Raw genomic sequence first — 22656 nt, 5'->3', positions numbered from 1 at the left:
GTGGCCATCACTGTGGCAGGGAGTTCCGCAGGTTAACTGTGGCATCACTGTGGCAGGGAGTTCCACTGAGATCAGCAGGGGGTGGGTGGGTGAATGAAGAAGGACCTTCTCCTATCTGTCCTTCTGGGACCAGGGGTGCTCTCTGGGGCAGAGGTCAGTGGAACGAGCAGTGGGGCAGGGGTGGGGTCAAGATCCTGCTGGACCGGCTCGCCCCGTTTTGAAGTTAAGGGAAACGCTGCACAGTCCCTTGCAACAAAACTCTACTCACTCCTGCCCTGTAAGGCCACATTTACACCACACTTTGAAAGCGCTATGATACCACTTTGAACTGTCATGGCGTCCCCCCAGAGGATTCTGGGAGCTCAGCTTTGTTGAGGGTGCTGGGAGCTGTGGGGAGACTCACACTCCTTATTTTTTCTTTCCTTTATAAAAGCATTTACGCACTACTAAATTGCAAAGCGCATCAAAGCTGGTTACTACATTAAAAAGATTTGAAAACCATACCCCACAAAAAAGCACTTTTAAAAGGACAATTTAAAAGCAGAGAGAGTTAAAAAAACAGCTTCGGAGCTGGAACTCCGCAGAATTTGGGAGGGGATTGTGGCCTGCGTAGACCCAGAAGCGGCTGGAGGAGGGGGAAAGGTGGCGAAGGGCACAGAAGTGAGGCAGCAGCTGGGCGCGTTCGCCTCAGCCACAAAGAATCATAAAATCCTTTTGGGAGGGACCCCTGGTGGTCATCTACTTCAACCCCTGCAATTATGGGAACCGCAGCTGTGAAACAGAAGTGAGGGGGGCCGGGAGCAGGTTCAAGAAAGCCGAAGGGCTCCCTTTCCAACTCCACAATGCTATAAGGGTGCTGGCCGTCATGAGAAGAGGGGTTGGGCTGGATGACCCCCAGGGGTCCCTTCCAGCCCTACAGTTCTGTGTTTCTGTGTGGCAGGCTGGGCAGGTGGAAAGAAAGCCCTGTCCAACCCACAGATTTTGCATAGGGGCCCCACAAGCATATTTAGGGCCCACGGAAGGCTAGGCTTTGAAAGGCATCAGTTGGATCTATCAACAACCCCCCCCCCAAAAAAAAATAATAATAATCCTTTGGTTTGGAAATTGCCTTGAGCTCTGCAAAGGTGGGGAAAGTGTCTTAGGGGCAACAGAAGGGCAGAGGCTCACCGTGGTCTGAGAGTCGGGTCACGACCTGGGAGGGACCTGGGTTCGAGTCTCGCCACGAAGCTCACCAGGTGACCCTGGCAGGTTTGCCGTGGGGATTAAATGAGGGCTAGGACCTGGGAGGGACTTCTGGGAGACCTCGGCTACCCAAGCAAATTGCTGCTAGCCACCTGCCCTCCCTCTCCGCCCAGCACCCCCCCATCTCACCTGGCTGGGGGGCTTCTCCCCTCGCTGCTGGGTCTGAGTGGGGGCTGCAGAGGAGGAGGAGGACGAGGAGGAAGAAGAGGCTGCCGCCGCCGCCGCCATCATCTCGGCCATCCGCTTCTCCATCTGTTCCAGACGCTCCAGGATGGACATTCTGAACTGGTTATCTGGAGGGGGGTTTGGGGAGGGGGGAGAGAGAGGGCGGTGAGGTCAGAAGCCTACTCCCCACATCCAACCCCTTCCCCATTGGGTTCTGCTCCCCTGCGGATGGGGAGGGAGAAAGAAGGTCAAAGTGGGGGGGGGGTGCGGGAGATATCTTAAAACTAATCCCGACTCAAGGCTGATTAGCCAGCCTGATTCCCCCCCCCCCCCCGGGTTGGGAAAGGGACGCTGTAATCTTGAGCAGCGGGACGGAGGCGGCTTGTGTATATGGGCAAAAGACGCCGAGACTCCGGAAAAAGGGGGCGCAGGTGGTGCAAAGCAGAATTGGGACCCAGGCGTCCGAGGGACGCGGCTGCTGTCTTCCTGGAGATTTCACAGCCCCTAAAACCCCCTTCTCTGGCTGTTAGGGTAGGAAAGCAGCTCTCTGGAGCCCTTGTCGAAGAACTGGAAGGGACCCCTAAGGGTCATCCATCCCAACCCCCAGCAACGCAGGGACCACAGCTCAAGAATCCCAGGCAGGCAGCCCCCCAACCTCTGTTTTAAAACCTCCGTGGAAGGAGAGCGAGGGCTCCTTCCGTTATCAAACAGAGAAACAACATTTGGACTTTCAGAATACATCCGAAGGCAGCCCTATATACAGGGAGGTTTTTTCCGATCGTTGGTGCTTTGTTTTGTTTTTAGTCGAAAGCGGCCGGGGCAGCCCAGTAAGATGAGCAACATATAAGGAATAAAATTATTATTATTATTATTATTATTATTATTATTAGCCTCCTTGCAAACCACCCAACGCTTAGCAGCGACTGGGTATAATCTAACCTCTGCGTGAGCAAATCGGGGGGACGGACGGACGCAGAATGAACAGACCGCCCGGAACAGATCAATAGGCACCTTCAGAGCATGTAGGGAGCTCATTCTGTACCGTTAAAAAGGAGGCAGATAGGGAAAAGGAGGGCAGAATATGCCAACTCCTGGCAGGCTGGAGAGGGGAGAAACCAGGCTGCTGACCCCGGGGGCCCCTGGTGGGTTTTCGGCTGTCCAGGACAAAAGTAGAAGCTCCGCCGCTGGAGCTTTTCAAGCAGAGGTCGGACGGCCACCTGTTGGGGCGTCTTTCGCCGCGATTCCTGTGTTGCAGCGAGGGGTTGGTCTAGATGACCCTTGAGGTCCCCTTCGCGGCTCCCGTTCTCACGCATCCCATGCTTTTCCCAACGCATTTCCAAACCGCGCAATAAATCCACGGGTTGTTTTTTTCTCCAGGGTGACACAGTCCTTTGGCTGCGCTGAGCGCCTGGAGGGAGACTTTCCCAAAGTCCATTCATTTCTCTCTCTCCACATATACAAACAGACTTCATTCATCTCCTCCACACGGGGGACAGCGGCATGGAGACGGGGGGGGGTGCAATGACCAAGGCTGCCAGTCACAAGAGACGGGCTGTCGGGTGGACAGGCTAGGACAGACAGCTGACAACAGCCGCCTTCTCTGAAACCACACATTTCGTTTTGGAAACCAGGAAAGGTACAAAAACATCACACCTGGAGAGAAGGGGCAGAGTGGCAGCCAAGCAAGACCCTCCTCTTTTTCTCCCCCAGGGCCCAATCTAACAGAATTTCTCCCCCCAAAATAAACCCAGGTTTAAAATGAGAGCCAGACTGGATGCCCTCAGGGTTCCCCCCACAGGGCACAAAAACCTACAGCTATTGCAATGCACCTTTCCGAACACAAGCCGCCTTGTTTTGCCCCCAGGCGAGCTGCCCCACATGCCAACCTTTCTAAGCCGCCCCTGTTCCCTTAGCCCCATTGGACCCAGCAGCCCCCTCTGCCCCACAGCCTCTCCCTCCCACACATCTAATCATCTCATGTACCTGCTTTGTCCATCGCCCAGGGAAACAGAAGGGGCGCACGCCTCTCCCGCGAACCAAGCCCTCAGGTCGCTGGGCCCCACGGCTCCCAGCGGGAATCGCCCGCCTCTGCCAGAGGCTCTGGAGAAGTCCCAGGTTAGCACCATGCCCCCCAAGTGTGGGCACGAGTCGGGGTGGGGCGAGAAAGAGGAGGCAGCAGAGCCCTCCAGTCCTTCCTGGCATGCAATGACAGCGAGGGTGGCATGGAGGCAGGGGCTGCAGCCCCCTCCTCGTCGTCCCGCCCCCCAGCCCAGCTGGCAGGAGGTCAGTCTGTGGGGAGGGGGTGTGGTGGGGGGTCAAGCAGTCTCTTTCTCTCTCTCTCTTTCTCCACCCCTCTTGGCCCAGCGAGAGCAGCGGTCAGGCTGCAAAGTGTGACAGGACTCAAGTCGTCCCCAAAATAGCCACCACCACCAGCGGCAAGGGGGGGCACCCGGAAATCCCTTAATGAGATCTGAGGCACTCACGCTAGCTATGTAGCTAGCTGCACATGACCCGGCAGGCCCTGCTGCCAAGTTAACTCTTCGGGCAGGACGTCGGAGGCGTGGAAGGGACCCTCCGAAGGTCATCTAGACCAACCCCAACCGCCCGCAAGGCGGGGACTGCAGCTAACAGACAGTCGCCCGACCTCTGTGCTCTCCAGGGAATGAACGGGTGGCGATTCCTCGGCCCCCGGTCTCAAAGACAGGAGAGGGGTGTCTGGTCTCTCGATCTGGACACACGCAGCTCGCTTCCTCCGGGAGAAGCCAAAGGGATCCTAGATGGGGCCAGCTAAAAATCTCTCCCTGGGAGGATGGCAGGCAGCGGGTGGACTTTGCCCGGCGTGGCCATTGCCAGGTCGGAAAGCCATGTGTGAGCTGAGGCCCCAGATCACTCTGGCAATGGGCGGCTGGTCTGTGGAGTCGGAAGGGGCCCTCCAGGGGCCATCTAGTCCAACCCCCTGCAATGCATTGTGGGAGTTTCATGCTCTCGCAACTGAGCTTGCAAAATCTTTTGGCGTGGCAGCACCTACACTTGGGAACTCCCTGCCGATTGATACCAGGCCGTACGCCTTCCCCGTACACCTGCCGAACAATTTGTTCCTTCAGACAAAGCCGGCCCAGATGTTTAGGAATCTCACGCAGGTTTTAATCCGTTTTTTCGTCCACCGTAGTTTAACTTTTCGAAAGTCTTACATTTTCACTGTTCGTTTTCCCCATTTACCGTTTTACCCTTTCGGTAAACCGCTTTGAGGCTTGTTTGTTTCTTTACAATCTAATGACAGATAGGTAGCCGTGTTGGTCTGCCATAGTCAAAATAAAAAAATTCCTTCCAGTAGCACCTTAAAGACCAACTAAGTTAGTTCTTGGTATGAGCTTTCGTGTGCATGCACACTTCTTCAGATACGTATCTGAAGAAGTGTGCATGCACACGAAAAGCTCATACCAAGAACTAACTTAGTTGGTCTTTAAGGTGCTACTGGAAGGAATTTTTTTATTTTTACAATCTAATGTTTATTGCATCCCCCCCCAAATTGTTTTTTTTTATTTTATTGTTATTTACGCTTTATACCGTATTTTATGCTGGTTTCTTCATAGCATCAATTAAGTGTTTTAAATTTGTTGCTAGCCACCCGGAGCCTGGTTCTCTGAACCGGGAAGGGCGGAGTATTAATAAATTATTATTATTATTATTATTATTATTATTATTATTATTATTATTATTAGAATCATGCGGCGTATGCAAAAAAAAAAAAAAAAAGCCAGGGGGACTTCTACCCTGCAGGGCTGTTGTTTTCTCGCAGGTATCTTCCACAACAAGTCGATGATGCCCTAATAGTGCATTAGTGGTGGAGTCATCCAGGCAACATTCGGCTTTATTAGTTGTTCCCCCAAATAGCACCGGGTTCTTGCCCTCTGAAGGGCCTATAGTTTTCAGGGCAGGGGCAGAATCACAGGCATTGGGGGGGGGTATAAAAAAAAACCTATGGGATTTCGGCAGGAAGTTAAGGGACAAGCAAAACAGTAGGGCCCACCCTGGAAACTCTGAAGGCGCCAACTCTCTTGGAAGGCAGGTCGCAAATAACTGCCCCCAGGTGAATATGAAGAGCTTGCAGGATCAGGCCAAAGGGGGCTCAACATCCTGTCTTCACAGGGGCCAAACAGATGCCCCAAAGGGAAAACCACAGGCAGGACCTGAGTGCGAAAGCCGCTCTCCATTCCTGCAGTTTTTAGCAACTGCGATTCAGAAGCATTCCCTGCCTCTGACTGCGGGAGCAAGCCGTTGTGGCTAGTAGCCGTCCATAGCCTTATTATTATTATTATTATTATTATTACTATTGTTTTTGTTTCCCCCAGGGCTAAATCAAGGATGCACACCTTATGCAAAGAAGCTGTTCTTTCCTGACCTGGCCAGGTAAGGCAGGAGGCTGAGATGGCCCCAACCTGGGCAGCTTTAAAAGAATATTGGGCAATTCATGGAGCAGGAGAGGGCAAGCGATGGCTCCTAGCCAGGGTGAAGGGAATGCTTTGCCTCCAGGGTCAGAAATGTCCCCTGTTAGAAACTAGCCAGGCGCGTTTTGCAACTGGTCCATTTTGTGACCACGTGGAGATCCCTGGGCACCAGGCTGACCAACCGGGCAAAGCAAAATGCCACGGAATATTTTGAGTTTTGAGATTTGCTCTTTAAAATATAGAATTGAAACTAAAAATAACCAATCGCTTTGGGCGCAGAAAATGGCACCTGGACATTCCATTGTGGTTTAAGGTGCCGTTTGGCGATTAGCTTCTAAATCGGAGTTTCTTACCCCGGCAAAACCACCGGCATGGACTCATGATGGGGCCCCAGCTTGCCACAGGCTGGAAAGCAGACTGCTGGGCTTCCCCTGGACCCCCACCCCAAAGAACTGCCCCCCCGAGTCCTGTGACAATGAGGGCGTCTCTCTCCCCCTCGGGGTGCTGTTGGAGCCTGGGTGCTTGCAGAGCGGTTGGCGACCTCATGTTTCAGGGAAGGAATTTGAGGAGGGGGCAGCGACGGTTTGTGGGGGGGGGCAGCGAGGGGGGGCGCTTCGGCAAGGGCAGCTGTTCTTTCCTTCCATCTGCGAGACCCGACAGGCAGGCAGCTCGCGCGAACAATGGAAAACGGAGACTCCGGAAAATGCTGCCGTGGAACCCAAGGAGAGGCCAAGGGAGTGGATGCCTGGGGTTTTAAACCCGGGGGGGGGGGTGCTGGGGGGGGCAAAGGTGTCCACAGATTTTTCTCCAGGGAGGGGCGGGTTGAAGCACCTAAAAGAGGAGCAGGCTACTTTATGGCACAAATATGTGCCTGCAGATTTTGCCCGCTATCTCAGGTTAGGAGCAGAGAAAGCAGACTTCTATCAGAGCTCGCCAGGGTTCTGGAATCAGGCCTACCTGCAGATGCCAGCTGGGGAGCGGGCCTTTGGCCTTCTGCATGCCAAACAGGTGTCCTAAGCTCTGAGTAACGATGCCCCTTCGTTTTCCCTGCTGGCTTTAGCAGGAGAGAAGAGCATGCAAAGGCACTGCGCCAGTTTTGCAGAACCATGCTTCGAACTACAGCTCCCACCAGCCCCCAGTCAGCACTGGTGCAGGAGCTGGTGGGAGTTGTAGTTCAAAGCGTCCGGACTGTTTTGCAGGGAGGGTGCTTGGGGGAATACTTCACAGCTCGTCTTCAGCGGATGCTTTCCACCCAAGAGTAACCGCTGGCTCTGCTGTGATTCTCTTGAAATCAGGTTAATTCTGTGTCCAGGGCAGCTGTCTACCAGCTCCATCTGGTACGCAGGATGAGACCCTTCCAGCCCGCGGACTGTCTGGCCAGAGTGGTGCATGCTCTGGTTATCTCTTGCTTGGACTACTGCCATGCGCTCTACGTGGGGCTCCCTTTGAAGGTGACTCGGAAACTGCAATTAATCCAGAATGCGGCAGCCAGACTGGGACTGGGAGTAGCCGCCAAGACAATATAACACCGGTCTTGAAAGATCTACACTGGCTCCCAGGACGTTTCCGAGCACAATTCAAAGTGTTGGTGCTGACCTTGAAAGCCCTAAACGGCCTCAAAGGCCCAGTAGACCTGAAGGAGCGTCTCCACCCCTATTGTCCAGCCTGGACACTGACGTCCAGCTCTGAGGGCCTTCTGGCGGTTCCCTCCCTGCGAGAAGTGAGGTTGCAGGGAACCAGACAGAGGGCCTTCTTGGTGGTGGCGCCCGCCCTGTGGAACGGCCTCCCACCAGATGTCAAGGCAATAAACAACTATTTTACTTTTAAAAGACAACTGAAGGTGGCCCTGTTTAGGGAAGTTTTTAATGTCTGACGCTGTATTGTTTTTAATATTCAGTTGGAAGCCGCCCAGAGTGGCTGGCCTCAGAGAGTAGTGGACTCAAAATAACAGAGGCAGCAGCAACAACTACAAACAGCCTGTGTTTAGATGAATACCTACTGGGAAGTTCCATTCCAAAAGCAACTGCACCAAAATGTAATTATTGTGAAAATAAGAAATATTTAGAGGGGCTCCCCATTTTTTATCCTGTGGCAGGGAGTTCCGCAGCTGAACCCCGCGTCGTGTGTGAAAGGAGGGCTTCCTTTTCTCGCAATGCCCCCGGCGTTGAGCGTTACGCTCAGAAAGAGAGGAGAAAAACAACATTTCTCTCTCTCTCCCCCCTCTGCTTTCTCGCTGGCCAGGCACACGTTTTACAAACTTCGCTGGGAGAAGCGTTCTGCAGAACCCGGAAGCTCACATGTGCCACATTTCGGTGGTGGTTGATTTTGGGGGACGTGCGCCCCCCCCTCCCTTCCGCCAGCCCTAATCCTTGCTGGTTTCTTAGGATGGGAAAGGGGAGACCGACTTGAGCTCTGATGGAGGGGAGGAGCAGGCAGAGAGCCAGCCGTCCCTCTCCGGGTGTTATTCTTGGCCTGTCTTGCCCCGTCATGGAAACTCCTCCCCCCGCAAAAAACCCCCCAGCCGTTCATTTTCCATTGCACAGAAACCAGCCTGCCAGGAATATCCCCGGTAAGGTGACACCCCAGGCGAGGCTTGGACGCCAAAGTATTTCCCTTTCTTTCCAAGAGTAAAGCCACAAACAATCTCGCCCCCACCCCTCTCGGCAGTGGCGTAGCGTGGGGGGTGCAGGGGGGGGCGGCCGCACCGGGCGCAACATCTGGGGGTTAGGGTTAGGGGGTGCAAATCCACGGGTTAGGGGGCGCAAATTACTTGCCTTGCCCCGGGTGCTGACAACCCACGCTACGCCACTGCCTCTCGGCCACCCCAGGTTTAGGCACTGCACCCCCCCTCCAAAACTGAAGGTGCCACACTACATTCGGACCTCAGTTGGGCAGCAGAGATTGGGGGACACCCCCCCCCAAGTCTAGACGCAGGGCCTCTGGGCTCCTGGGATGGATGCAAGGGTCAGCAGTCGAGGGGGGGAGGTCAGGAGACCTGGGTCCCATCCCATGGGAGAGGCTAGGTGGGGTACAGAGCCAGGGGTGGGGTAGTGCTAATTAGATTTATCAGCTACTTTAAAATGAGGCTGCATTTTAAATTGCATTTCAACCTGTATTTTAAATTGCGGTTTTGTTTTTTTTCTTTCTCTCCCCCCCTCTTTCCCCCCTATTATGTTTTTACTGTGATTTTATTGGTGTTGGCTGCCCTGAGCCCAGCTCTTGCCGGGGAAGGCGGGGTATAAATAAAAATTAGTAGTAGTAGTAGTAGTAGTAGTAGTATTATTAAATAAAAGCACACATTCTACTCATGTAAGAACACCAGGCAGGCCCCACAAATAACCCAGAGATGCATTTTAAATAAAAGGACACATTCTACTCATGTAAAAACACGCTGATTCCTGGACCGTCTGTGGGCTGGATTTAGAAGGCAATTGGGCTGGATCCGGCCCCCAGGCCTTAAGTTTCCTACCCATGGGTTAGGTCCTAGGGAGAAACACCAGGGTTTAAATTCCCCCACTCGGTCACTCAGGTGACTGTTGTGGGGATTAAATGAGGACTAGGATCTTGCGGAGGCCTGAGTTCGAATCCTGACTTGGTGTCCACGAAGCTCCCTGGGTGACCAGTCGTTGTTTCTGAGCCTAGCCTACCTCTCAGGGCTGTTGTGCGGACACTTGGAGCAGCTGGGAGAAAAGGGCGGGATATCAAGGCAGCAAATAAACCAAGCCGACCACTCACCGTCCAGGGAGAGCCAATCCATGCTGCGCAAGGCCATGAAGTTCCGGGCGCGATACTCAAAAAGGACCGACATGGAGACCAGGCGGGAATTGTGGGCCACTTGCAAGGGCACCAGACCGGCCTCGTGGGCTGCGGGGCGGAAGAGAAGAAGGTAAAAGGCCGCACGTCGCAGAATTATAGAATCGTAGGCTTGCAAGGGGCACCCAGGGGTCATCCATCCCAACCCCCTACGATGCAGCAGTCACAGCTGTGATATGAAGGTTTTTTGGGGGGTTTTATTTGCACCCACGTGAGCTGAGCATCAGGTGGGGGGGGGCGCGGTTTAAGCACGGCATTAGCCCTCCAAGGAAAGAAGCTGCTTTGCGGCGAGTCAAATATCTCAAGGACTGCCCCCGTGGAAGATGGAGCAAGCTTGTTTTCTCCTCCGGCTCTGGAGGGTAGGACTCGAACCCTTGGCTTCAATTTGCAAGAAAGGAGATTTTGACTGAGCGCCAGGAAGGATGTTCTGGTGGCAAAGAGCTGTGGAACAGACTCCCTCCTTCGTTGGAGGCTTTTAAGCAGAGGCTGGATGGCCATCTGTCAGCGATTCTTGAGCTGCGACCCCTGCTTTGCATTCTATGAGTCAGGCCATTTCACGGCCTCGGTCCAATATATCTGAAGGAGCGTCTCCAACCACATCGTTCTGCCCGGACACTGAGGTCCAGCTCCGAGGGCCTTCTGGCGGTTCCCTCCCTGCGAGAAGTGAGGCTACAGGGAACCAGGCAGAGAGCCTTCTCGGTGGTGGCGCCCGCCCTGTGGAATGCCGTCCCATCGGACGTCAAGGAAATAAACAACTTTCTGAGTTTCAGAAGACATCTGAAGGCAGCCCTGTTTAGGGAAGCTTTTAATGTTTGATGTATTTTAATATTTTGTTGGAAGCCACCCAGAGTGGCTGGGGAAGCCAAGCCAGATGAGCGGCGTATAAATAGTAGTAGTAGTTATTATTATTATTATTATTATTATTATTATTATTATTATTATTATTATTAATTTCTACCCCGCCCATCTGGCTGAGTTTCCCCAGCCACTCTGGGCAGCTCCCAATCAAATGTTAAAAACAGGACAGCATTAAATATTAAAAACTTCCCTGAACAGGGCTGCCTTAAGATGTCTTCTGAATGTCAGGTAATTATTTATCTCTTTGACATCTGATGGGAGGGCATTCCACAGGGCGGGCGCCACTACTGAGAAGGCCCTCTGCCTGGTTCCCTGTAGCTTTGCTTCTCGCAGGGAGGGAACCGCCAGAAGGCCCTCGGCGCTGGACCTCAGTGTCCGGGCTGGACGATGGGGGTGGAGACGCTCCTTCAGATATACTGGACCGAGGCCGTTTAGGGCTTTAAAGGTCAACACCAGCACTTTGAATTGTGCTCGGAAATGGACTGGGAGCCAATGCAGATCTCTCAGGACCGGTGTTATGTGGTCTCCCAGTCCCCAATCTAGCTCCCGCATTCTTATTCAGTACTGTCCACACGGGCCGGCAGCAAGAGCTCTCCAGGGTCTCAGACGGGGGGCAATCTCCGTCAGGCACCGAACCTGAGACCTGCTGCATGCCAAGCAAACGCCAAGCCAAGGCCCTTCCAATGGACTCTGCTCCCCATCCGCACCCGAGGTTTCTAAGGGGGCTGCCCCCAGCACCACGGCAGGATTCTTCCCAAGGCAAATTGCCTAGCCCTGCAGCCACGGATCAGAAGCACCCGCCCACCTCCTTGCTCCAGGGAGGAAGAGAGAGGGGGGGGTTTCCTGGATCTCACCCCACCCCTAAAGACGCAAGGTCCCGTACCTGGGCAATAGCAGCGCAGCACCCCGGACTGGATGAGGGAGGCCGGGACAGTGATCTGATCAAAGTGGCAGCTGTACGGCTTGGTCTCATCTATCCAGGGGCCAGTGATGAGCACCTTGACCCCACCCTGTTCCCACAGAAAAGAGAGACACAGAGAGGACAGGTTATCGGATGGAAAATAAGTGGTATTGGTAAAAAGATTATCAAGAATATGTAAATATGGATTGACAATGGTTATAAACACATGGTTATAATAGGTTAAGATACTGAGTAAAGATAAATGACAGAGGGTAAGGATTTGCTGAATTAAACATCTGAACTGGAATACAAAAAGGGAGGTGTGAGGAGGTCAGGAAACTAGTAAATGAAGTATAAGATATGAAATTATCGATCTTTTTCTTTTCTTTTTTTGTTAACTGTTTTCTATTTTGTATTTTTCATGTGTTCTGTTTTTGTACTTTTGTAGTTCTTTTTTTTCTTTTTTAAGGTTATTCTTTGTTCTTATTTGTAAAGTCTAAACTTTGAAACTTTTTAATGTTTGTAAAATCTCAATAAATATTATTTTTTTAAAAAAAAATAGAGGACAGGTTATTGGTGTGTGTTTTTGTGCACTTTTGTGCACATTCTGTATTTGGCTGCTCCCTCGTGCGGGATGTGAAGCACAAGAGCAGTCAAGTACAACCTTCCTAGAGTGAACATGTTTACACATGGGGAGGAATGTTTGTCCAGCCAGCAGGTAAACTTCCTGTTTCCTTCTGGGCTGGGACAGACTTCCTCTGCATGTGACTAGAGGTGGGCGTGGCCTCACCTGTGCAGGTAACGACAAAAGCACAGGGCAGGGCAGCCACATCTCTCTCTCTTTGACTACATGCATCGAAGAAGCAACATCTGCTTGGCCAAAGATGCTCTCTTGGCCTCCAGCCCAGAGAGGACCAAAGGGACTGTCTCCTTATGAGATAATTTCCAGGTGTATGTTACTTTTCTAAGCTAAGTCTGCCTTCTCGGATCCTATTGTGAACAGAATGATGTGTGAGTAAACCTTTTTATACTTTTATAGAAGACTGTGTTGTTTCTTTTCTTTTAGGAGGGAATAAGGGGGAAATACCAGAACAGTTATTATAGAGGCTTTAGCGAGCCTGAGCAAATGCATCTGCTGTGAGTTTAAAAAGGGGAATGTTACTCTGCTAAATTGTGGAACTTGTTAACGCAAGTTGGAAAGGCTATAATCAGAGAATATATCCTCTCCTGCATCCCTGAACATCCCCACACCTCACTCCCCTTTCTCCCACAAGAACAGCCCCCCCCGCTTCCTCTGGGACCCCAGGGGTCTGATCAGCAGCTCCCCCTCCTGCCTCCAACCCCCTGATAAACCAGCCCCCTCCCAGCCTGAATAGGAGCATCTCCTAGATCAGGCCAATGGAGGCCCCTTGAGTCCAGCATCCTGTTCTCTCACAGTGGCCAACAGGAAGCCCACAAGCAGGACCCAGGCGCAAGAGGAACACTCTGGCCCCCCATGCAACCAAATTCAGAAGCTTTATTTCCTCCAGCTCTGGAGGCAGAGCAGAGTCAGCCTGGCCAGTAGCCATCCTGAGGCAGGAAGTTCCGCAGGTTAACCCAGCGCTGCTTTCTTTTCTCCCAATATATTCAGCTTCACTGGGTGCCCACGGATTCTGCTGTTATGAGACAGGAGGAGGGGAAAAAAAACTTCTCTTTCTCTCTCTCCACGCCTAATAATTTCATAATTACTCACCATCCCTCTGCACTATTACACCCTCCCAAATAAACAGCAACCCTGCTTTCAAATTTAATGACATTTGGAATGTTTTTGTCAAAACCAAGGTGACACATGGATTGTCAAATACTTGAGGGAAATAATCTGTTTATCTATCTACATATATGAAATAAAGGTTTCATATAGGAAAGGTATCTGAAGAAGTGTGTATGCACATGAAAGCTCATACCCAGAACAAACTTAGTTGGTCTCTAAGGTGCTACTGGAAGGATTATTTTTTTCAACTGCATTAGTCCAACACGGCTACCTACCTGAATCTATCTACATATATATGACATATATGACAGTTTTGTTGCCTTAATTATAATTTATGGATTTTCTAATTGCTGTTTTCCTCTGCTTTTAAAAACGTTCTTTATGGATTCTTTTTCTCCTCCCTTTTTATATTCTTCTTTCTTCTTTCTTGATTCACTTCGCTATAATAATCTCAATTAAACCCATGATCTCAATAACCCCTGCTTTAGACTACAACTCCCATCATGTAGCTGTGCCGGCAAGTGGCGGGAGTCATGGTCAAAAGCAGCTGGAGGCCAGAGGCTGCCCTGAGCTTTCCTGTTCCCCAAGAGTGTGGATTTTAGGGGTGCAGAGGGGTCTCAAAGTGACCCACGGTTGGGAAGGCGGCGCAAGGGTTGGGGCGCGGGTGTGCCAAATTCTGGCGCTGCAAAGGGCGCCATCGCACCCAAGCCAGCCGCCGCTCTCAACCCCATGAGGCTGTTTCTTTGCTGAGACCACCCACCCACCCCTGCAGAGACCCCGACCCCCTTTGTACCCACCTCTGGGTAGGACCACTCCGGGGAGAAGTCGATAATAGACACCAGCGGCTGCGGCGACCCCACGGGACCTCCGTCCGCCGCGAAGCAGGCCTCCGCCAGGGCGGGCCTGGGGCTCCCGGATCTGCCACCGGGGTCCTCCTCTGCGCTCTGCACGCTGCCGGGCGCTCCCTCCTCGGTCATGAGCTCCTGGATGAGGTCCGGGAAGTGGCTGTCAAAGGAGAGGCTGAAGGAGCCCCCTGTGGCGGCCGCGGCCGTCTGGATCATGGAGTACAGCTCCTCCTGCAGTTCCGTGGCGGCCATCTCCGTCTCCGGACGCCCGGCTTCCCCAGGGTCGCCCTCCTCCTGGCTGCCCCCTTCACCCTCGGCTGCTGCCGTCTCCATGGGGGTGACCTCCGGGCTGCTTTTGACCTCCGGCGGCAACGGCGACTCAGTGGCGGCAGCGGCAGAGGAGGAGGCAGCGGCTGGCGAGGTGGGCATGGGCGCCTGCCCGGCCCCATCATCCTGGATGAAGAAGCGGTTGGTGGGCACGTACAGAGGGTAGGTTGCCGGGGGTCCCGCGGGGGCCTCCTGGGGCTCAGGCTTGGTCTGCAGGCCCGCCCCACCGCCGTAGGTCTGGCCTTGCTTGGGGCTGTTCAGGAAGCAGTCGGGGTCAAAGGCCGCCGGACCTGCCTCGCTCGTCTCCATGGTGGACTCCAGGTTCTGCGAGAGGACCAGTCCCGGGCCGGGCAAGAGGGCCAAGCCGAGTGGGGGCGCGGGGGCACCAGCAGCCGGCTCCCCGGACACCAGGTGCTGGCTGGGGGTCAGCGCCAGCGGCTTCTCAGCCCCGCTCATCCCGGTCATGACCAGGATGGTGCTGCCAGGGAGGCCAACGGAGAGGGTGACGGCAGGCAGCTCTTGCTTGGGGAAGCCCTTTGGGGGGGCCAGGCCAGGCGGGGGCTGCGTGGAGTCTGGGGAGGCCTCGGCCATCCCTGGGGAGGCGGCGGCCTTGGCCAGCTTGGCTTCCCTGCCATCAGGTCCGGACGACTTGGCCGCCTCCGTCTCAGCCTTCACCTCGGGGCCGCCAGCAATGTTCTGGACCTCGGTCAGGGCAGGGTAGGGGGACGGGCGGACCTCCACCTTTGGGGAGATGATCCGGTGCTTGGTGCTGCTACATCGGTGCGGGACGTGGCCGGGGCTCCCTGGGGAGGGAAGAGAAAAGCGAGCAAATGAGGTCGGGGGGGTCTCGAAACCGACATGTGCCAGTGGGGTGATGCTGCGGCAAAGAAGGCGAATGCAATTTGAGGCCGTGCCAATGGAAATATAGCGTTTCTGAATACAGTGGTACCTCGGGTTAAGTACTTAATTCATTCCAGAGGTCCGTTCTTAACCTGAAACTGTTCTTAACCTGAAACACCACTTTAGCTAATGGGGCCTCCTGCTGCCGCCAGAGCACGATTTCTGTTCTCATCCTGAAGCAAAGTTCTTAACCTGAAACACTATTTCTGGGTTAGCGGAGTCTGTAACCTGAAGCGTATGTAACCCGAAGCGTATGTAACCCGAGGTACCACTGTATACTGTTTGAAGATTGGGAAAGACTGTGGAAAACAGACCTAAAATTTACAAATTGTTCTTTGCTGAAGGAAAATTATATGAAGATGATGTATAGATGGTATACAACACCAGTACAGATTGCAAGAATGTATAAAACTGGGTCAAATATATGTTGGAAACGTAAGGAAAAAGAAAGGACATTTTACCATATGTGCTAGAAATGTAGAGAAATTAAAAAATTCTGGGAAATGATATACAATGAGTTGAAGAAAACGTTCAAATTAACATTTGTAAAAAAAAGCCAGAGGCATTTCTGTTAGGGATTGTAGGAAAAGATCTGCCGGGGAAAATGAAGAATATATTTATGTGTGCGACAACGGCGGCAAGATTCTTAGCAGCACGAGGATGGAAGAATGAAGAAACCCCGACAAAAGAACAGTGGCGAGGGAAATTGACGGACAATGCGGAATTGGTGAAATTGATGTACAAACTGCGTGATAAGGACAACTGTAACTTTAAAGAAGAACGGCAACTCTTTACAAAGTATTTAAAGAAAAAAACAAAACGAACTGGACTCCTTGGCTGGTTTTGAGTAAACAGACACAAATTTATGCTTGTTAATGTAATAGATGGATAACTGAGGGATCTTTACATTTGTATGGGGGGAAATATAATGAAGATGATTTGTTGGAATAATTTGTTATGTGAAAATAGTTAATAAAAAAACTTTTTTTAAAAAAAGAAGGAAATATAGCGTTTCTGGGTCAACGGAAGTGATAGCACCAATTCTTCTTGCTTTGGTCAGCCCCCCCCCCCCGCCCCCGTCTGGTTCTGGGCACCACAGTTTAAGAAGGAGATTGACAAGCTAGAAGGTGTGCGGAGGACGGCAACTGAGATGATCAGGGGTCTGGGAACTGAGCCTCACCAGGAGCGTCGTGGGGAGCGTACGCTGAAGTTTAGGGGAGCTTTTCATCTGAAAATATTAATTGTGCTCCTCCCACGGAATATAAAAATGTCATATGGCAGCAATTCGCCCTTCTGCCACTGGATGGAACCAGTCCCTCTCACATACACCAGCCAAACACAAAACCAGCAATAAATGGCTGCAGGAAACAGGGGAGAGAGGGAAGAGGTGTTTTGGACCACAACTCCCATCAGGCCCCAGGATGTCAGCCATGCTGGCTGAGGCTGATGGGAGTTGTAGTTCAAAACCTCGGGAGGTCCTCAGGGTGGAGAAAACTGACCTGGTCTAGGGGATAGGGAGAGAGGGAGTTTGTGCGCATGGTGAGTTTGCGGAGCAGTAGATAGTTTGGAAGGTCCGTATAGTTCAAGCTATGGTTTTCCCAGGAGTGGTGTATGGAAGTGAGAGCTGGACCATCAAGAAGGCTGATGGCCGAAGAATGGATGCTTTTGAATTCTGGTGCTGGAGGAGACTCTTGAGAGTCCCATGGACTGCAAGAAGATCAAACCTCTCCATTCTGAAGGAAATCCGCCCTGAGTGCTCACTGGAAGGACAGATCGTGAAGCTGAGGCTCCAATACTTTGGCCACCTCATGAGAAGAGAAGACTCCCTGGAAAAGACCCTGATGTTGGGAAAGATGGAGGGCACAAGGAGAAGGGGACGACAGAGGACGAGATGGTGGGACAGTGTTCTCGAAGCTACCAGCATGAGTTTGACCAAACTGCGGGAGGCAGTGGAGGACAGGAAAGCCTGGCGTGTTCTGGTCCAGGGGGTCACGAAGAGGCGGACACGACTCAACGACTAAACAACAACAACAGATAGTTTGGGGTGAAAATAACTGCATTAATCTGTTCTACGGTTCCTGTCGAGCTCCTTTCACGTTCTGCCTTTCAGGAGAGATTTCTGGTGCCAAATTAAACAATGGCTGCTGAATCCTCATTGTTTAATTTAATTTATTGGTAGCATTTTCTCGCCATGGGCAACTCAAAACGACTTTACAAAAAAGCAAAACAAGCACCCCATATATTTAGTAAAACCTTGGTGTTTGGGGGGTACTTTTAAAAACATATTCCCTGCCCTCTTTAAGAGGTCATAGATTGTTAACAGCCAAAGATTGAAAAGGCTTGTTTTTGCCAGGCACCTGGCACTAGGGGAGCCTCTCTGGGGAGAGCAAACGCAGAGCTGCCACCGAGAAGGCCCCGTCCTCGTGCTGCCAGCCTCTGGGCATCCTGTGGAGGGGGCACACAATGAGGTTCCTCCCCCGACTCCTCCCCGTCATTCAATTATTCACTTAATACCTAGTCCCTTTAACCCAGCCTTTCTCCACCTGTGGGTCCCCAGATGTTGAACTACAACTCCCATCACCCCTAGCTAGCAAGACCAGAGCTCAGGGATGATGGGAGTTGTAGTCCAACAACATCTGGGGACCCACAGGTTGAGAACCGCTGCTACTCCTTTTCCTTAAAAACATATATTTATATACCCAAGCAGTGTACAAAAATACGTTGATTGTATGGCACAAGCTCACCGGACTAAATCGTTTACAGTGGTGCCCTGCAAGACGAATGCCTCGCAGGACGGAAAACTCGCTTAGACGAAAGAGTTTTCCGTTTTGGAGGTACTTCACAAAACGAATTTCCTATGGGCTTGCTTCGCAAGACGACAATGTCTTGCGAGTTCCTGCGGGGTTTTTTTCCTCTCCCCCCCTTTTTCTAAGCCGCTAAGCCGCTTATCAGCTGATCCGATCAGCAGATAAGCCGCTAAAAGCCGCTAATAGCGCTAATCCGCTAATCCGTCAATGGGCTTGCTTCGCAAGACGAAAAAACCACTAGGCGAAGAGAATCACAGAACGGATTCTTTTCGTCTTGCGAGGCACCACTGTATATCATTGTATCGTGCAGAAGCCAATTTAATGACTGGTGTGTGTTGGAGAGAGACAGAAACCTGGACAACTGTGGGGCAATGTACCTTAGCCTTCCCGAATCCAGTACCCGCCAGAGGTTTTGAGCGATATCCGCCCCCAGCCAAGATTGCTGTGCTCACAACAGCCTCAGCATCGTACAGGCCTGCTGTCTGGGGCTGTTGGGTCCAAAACATCTGGCTGGAGAAGGGATCTATCTATCTATCTATCTATCTGTGCACCTATGTGCTTCTTTAGCCGCGATTCTCTCACTGCAAGAGGGTTGGGCTGGTTGGCCTCTGGGGGTCCCTCCCGTTCTACGGTTCCGTGTACTGCAGACAGGAAAGACTAACCGAGGCCGCTGCTGCAGAGGCAGGCGTGAGTCCGGGGAGGGGGCTTGGCCTGGTGACTCTCCAGGATTTGCTGCACCAGCTGCTCGATCGAGAACTCGGCCGTGCCATTTCCGTTGCTGCAAGTCCACTTTATCCCGTGAACTGGAGGGAGAGAGGAAAGCAGGCGTGTGGGCGCCGCCAGCGGGAGTCAGGATCCGCACCCGGGCGGCTGTCACGCCTCCCCCCCCCCACTACACCAAAAAAGGAGCCTGGGAAACGTAGTTCCGTGGAGGGGTGGTGCTGCCCGGGCCTGCCAGGGGCTGTAGTGCAGAATATCTGGAGGCGGGGCACCTGATGGTTGCGGAAACTCAGCACCTCAAGAAAACTACAAACCCCATGGTTCTTTGGGGAAAACCTTCCCAGTGAAGCCCAGAATGAAGAATTTCCTGGTTGGGATAAGGCTGCCTGATATCAAGTGGCAGGGAGTTCCAAAGACTTCTTACAAAAGCAGAATGGGAACCACGTGGTAACTGCACATAGCTGTCAACTTTCATATTTGAAAATAAGGGATCAGCAGCCTCAAAAATAGGGGATCAGGAGCCTCACCTGTCCCAGGGACAGTCTACGGGATGTCTAACAATCCGGGATAGCAGTGGGAAACGGCGCTGGAATAAGGGAATTTCCCGCAAAAAAGGGAAGGTTGACAGCTATGCAGCAGGTTGGAGCGATGGAGGGGACACCTGTGGGGTGGGGCGATCTCATAGCAGCCACCCTGGACCCTAAGCCCTCAGAAGCCTCCCCCCCAAAAAAAACCACACACAACACCCCCCCAGAGAGACCACCACCCTGGCCTTACACATTGGCTTCAACTGGCCAACCAGCTCTTCCTTCGACCACTTCAGCCACTCCTTGCGGTCGCTGTTGATAGAGCACAGGACAGGCCCACAGATCTTTCCGCAGTCCTCAATGGCCGGAACGTTCAGGTAATGAACCAGCACAATATCCGGATTCTGGAGGGAAGGAGAAGAGAGGTGCTGTTGGCCTGGGGGCGAATTCTGCCGAAGGGCAGAGTATTGCCAAGTTACAGGGAACTAGGCAGAGGGCCTTCTCGGTGGTGGCGCCCTCCCTGTGGAACGCCCTCCCACCAGATGTCAAAGAGAACAACTATCTAACTTTTAGAAGACATCTGAAGGCAGCCCTCTTTAGGGAAGCTTTTAATGTTTGACATATTACAGTATTTTAATATTTTTTGGAAGCCGCCCAGAGTGGCTGGGGAAGCCCAGCCAGATGGGTGGGGTATAAATAAATTATTATTATTATTATTATTATTATTATTATTGCCTGTACGGGCAGAGAGGCGCTGGGGCTGGAGCCCCCTGACCTTGCAACCCTTATTACAACCACCCCTGCTGTGTAGGTCCTGATGACGCCCCTCAACTTTTTAAGGGGTCCATGTCCCCACTGGCCCCCGTGTCTCAGGGTTAAGCCCTGATGTTCAAGCTGAGTGCAGGGTTAAGGCCCGGTGGTTTCCTTTTTCTTTTCTTTCCCCCTCTCTCAAATTTAACATCCATATTCATTTTCTATCAGAAACCTATTACATAATTAACTAAATTAAAATAGACCTAATTCCTCCAAACTTCTCATTGCTGTATACAAATAGAACACAGTTAGAAATTTTATATTAAAGCTTTTGTATTATAAATAATATTTCAAATTCCCCTATACCCCCCGTTCCCCTTCACCCATGTGTGTGGGGGGGGGGGAAAGAAAGAGGCCTGGTGGTTTCTAGGTCTAGGTCAGTGGTCCCTGACACTTTTAGGGGTCCCTGCCCCCTTGGTTCCACAACCAAGCGTCCCCCCAACATGATCCCACCAAAAAGCATAATTCAGAACAGTGGTTTGCACGACCCACCAAGGAAGGTACCATGAAATCCAAAACAATAAACTGCACAACTGTTCGGAACCCAGTTGAAGCTATTTAGTTCAGTGGCTCCCAATTAGCTAAGAACTGAGGACCCCCCCATTTTTCAAAAGCCAAGCCATGGACCCCCAACTTTTGAAAATGATGATCTCTCAGCGGTAGTTCTTGGCATGTGAATGGCGCCACCAGACCTTCCAACATGTCCCAGTGCAAAATTGGGAGGTGCATCTCCCGGGCCACGCTTCCAAGTGTGTAACGTGAGCTGCATGTTTTGGGGCACCCCCAACAAAAAAATGGGGTGTCCCAGACAGTTGGTAAGCATGTGCTACATACCACCCGGGTGGGTTATAGCACTGATTCCCAGACTTGGGTCTCCAGCTGTTTTTGAACTACAATTCCCATCATCCCTGACCACTGGTCCTGCTAGTTAGGGATGATGGGAATTGTAGTCCAAAAACAGCTGGGGACCCAAGTTTGGGAAAACCCTTGGGTTACATGGACTTCTTGGCCTCCATGCACCACCAGTTGGGAACCGCCGATTTAATTTCATCAATTCCGCAAAAACGGATGGGACTTGATCAGCTTTTCAAAGCCTGACAGGCGTTTAGCAAGCGTCTTAGATACCACATTTAGGGACTATTTCACTGTTCAGTAAATTCCTAGTGTGATCCATGGGCTTGGTGAAGTGACCCCAGTTTCCCAACGTCACTTAGCAGGGGTCTTAAATCGCCACGTTTAGCAATCTGCAGTCGATTTTCTCACTTGGAAAGAAGTTGGACGACCATGCGTGAAATCAGTAGCCTAATATATACCGTATTTTTCCGTGTATAAGACGCCCCCATGTATAAGACGACCCATAGTTTTTGAGTATAAGACGACCCCCAATTTTAAACTTACAAAAATTGGGGAGAATATAGTCTTATACACAGAAAAATACAGTGTGTGTGTGTAACTCAATCAGTATATGGCTACATCCAAAACATGCACAAACCTTCACCTACCACAGATGTACGGTAACCACTGACATCTCCTTTCCTCTTAGCTCCCCCTGGGTAACCCCAGTGCCCCTCTCCCCAGGGAGCTGAACCACTCACCTTGGGAGCCTGTGGTTCCAGATTCCTGAGTTTCTGGAAAAAGAGGGGACTCTGGAGGAGCAGGCGGGAGGCCTAATCTGGCACGGCAAGGCTGTGTCCACACTAGGGTGTTCAAGTGCACATGGGTCGCTGTTTCCGCACATGAATTCGTTCATGTGCAGAGGCCTTCCATCTTATTCTCCCGAAGGGTTGTCTTGTCCGGCCACCAGAAACTTGATCCCTGCATCACTGGGGACTAAATGACCCCAGGGGCCCCTCCCAACCCATACAATGAATCCTATGTTTCTACATATCTCGGCCCCGTGGCACATACCTGCAGCAGCCAATAGCAGCGCCGGTGGAATGTAGGGACGATGGACGAGTGGACGTAGCAGCCGTAGAGACACTGCGGAGGGTAGGGCAGAGGAAGGAGAGCGGGCAGGTGAGGAGGCAGGCAGAGGAAGGTGCCGCTTGGCAGAGCAACCTGTGCCCTCCCCACAGCAAATCCCAGCACCTAGCCTGGAACCCAACCAGTAAGAGCTGCTCAACAGTGGGATGGACTCCCTAGGAACTCTCCTTTGTTGGAAGTCTTTAAGCAGAGGTTGGGAGGGTCACCTGTCCGGGATGCTCCAGGTGAGATTCCTTTTAACTCTGCAGTTTTTTGATTCAGAAAGCCATGCCCCAAGACACCCTGGACCCAGACTAGTGAACAGGCTAGTCCTCTCCAACTGGTTGTCATCAGGGCTGTCCATCGTGAGTCCTGAGGAGATGTCTGGGCCATAGCTGTCAACGTTTTCCGTTTCCAAAGGGAAATTCCCTTATTCCGAATAGCATTCCTTGCAAGAAAAGGGAAAAGTTGACAGGCGCTGTGGGTTAAACCACACAGCCTAGGACTTGCCAATCAGAAGGTCGGCAGTTCGAATCCCCGCGACGGGGTGAGCTCCCGTTGCTCGGTCCCTGCTCCTG

At 52.0% G+C, this 22656-nt stretch overlaps 1 protein-coding gene across 10 annotated transcripts in view; it reads right to left on the bottom strand.

Annotated features, from left to right (window-relative positions):
* Positions 1–22656, bottom strand: part of CAMTA2 (calmodulin binding transcription activator 2) — a 62159-nt gene that overhangs the window by 22416 nt on the left and 17087 nt on the right. For all 10 annotated transcript variants that reach the window (XM_082197501.1, XM_082197499.1, XM_082197504.1 and 7 more), the window contains exons 6-12: positions 22025–22096; positions 19554–19707; positions 18719–18859; positions 13975–15152; positions 11410–11536; positions 9591–9719; positions 1372–1535 (exon numbers count right to left, since the gene is read on the bottom strand). In XM_082197501.1, the coding sequence (XP_082053627.1) occupies positions 1372–1535; positions 9591–9719; positions 11410–11536; positions 13975–15152; positions 18719–18859; positions 19554–19707; positions 22025–22096 (1965 nt within the window). The remainder of the gene's footprint in view (positions 1–1371; positions 1536–9590; positions 9720–11409; positions 11537–13974; positions 15153–18718; positions 18860–19553; positions 19708–22024; positions 22097–22656) is intronic.

This window comes from Podarcis vaucheri (assembly GCF_965113315.1).
Source record: "Podarcis vaucheri genome assembly, chromosome: 13".
Taxonomy (NCBI): domain Eukaryota; kingdom Metazoa; phylum Chordata; class Lepidosauria; order Squamata; family Lacertidae; genus Podarcis; species Podarcis vaucheri.
This window is presented reverse-complemented; position numbering and strand designations above follow the sequence as displayed.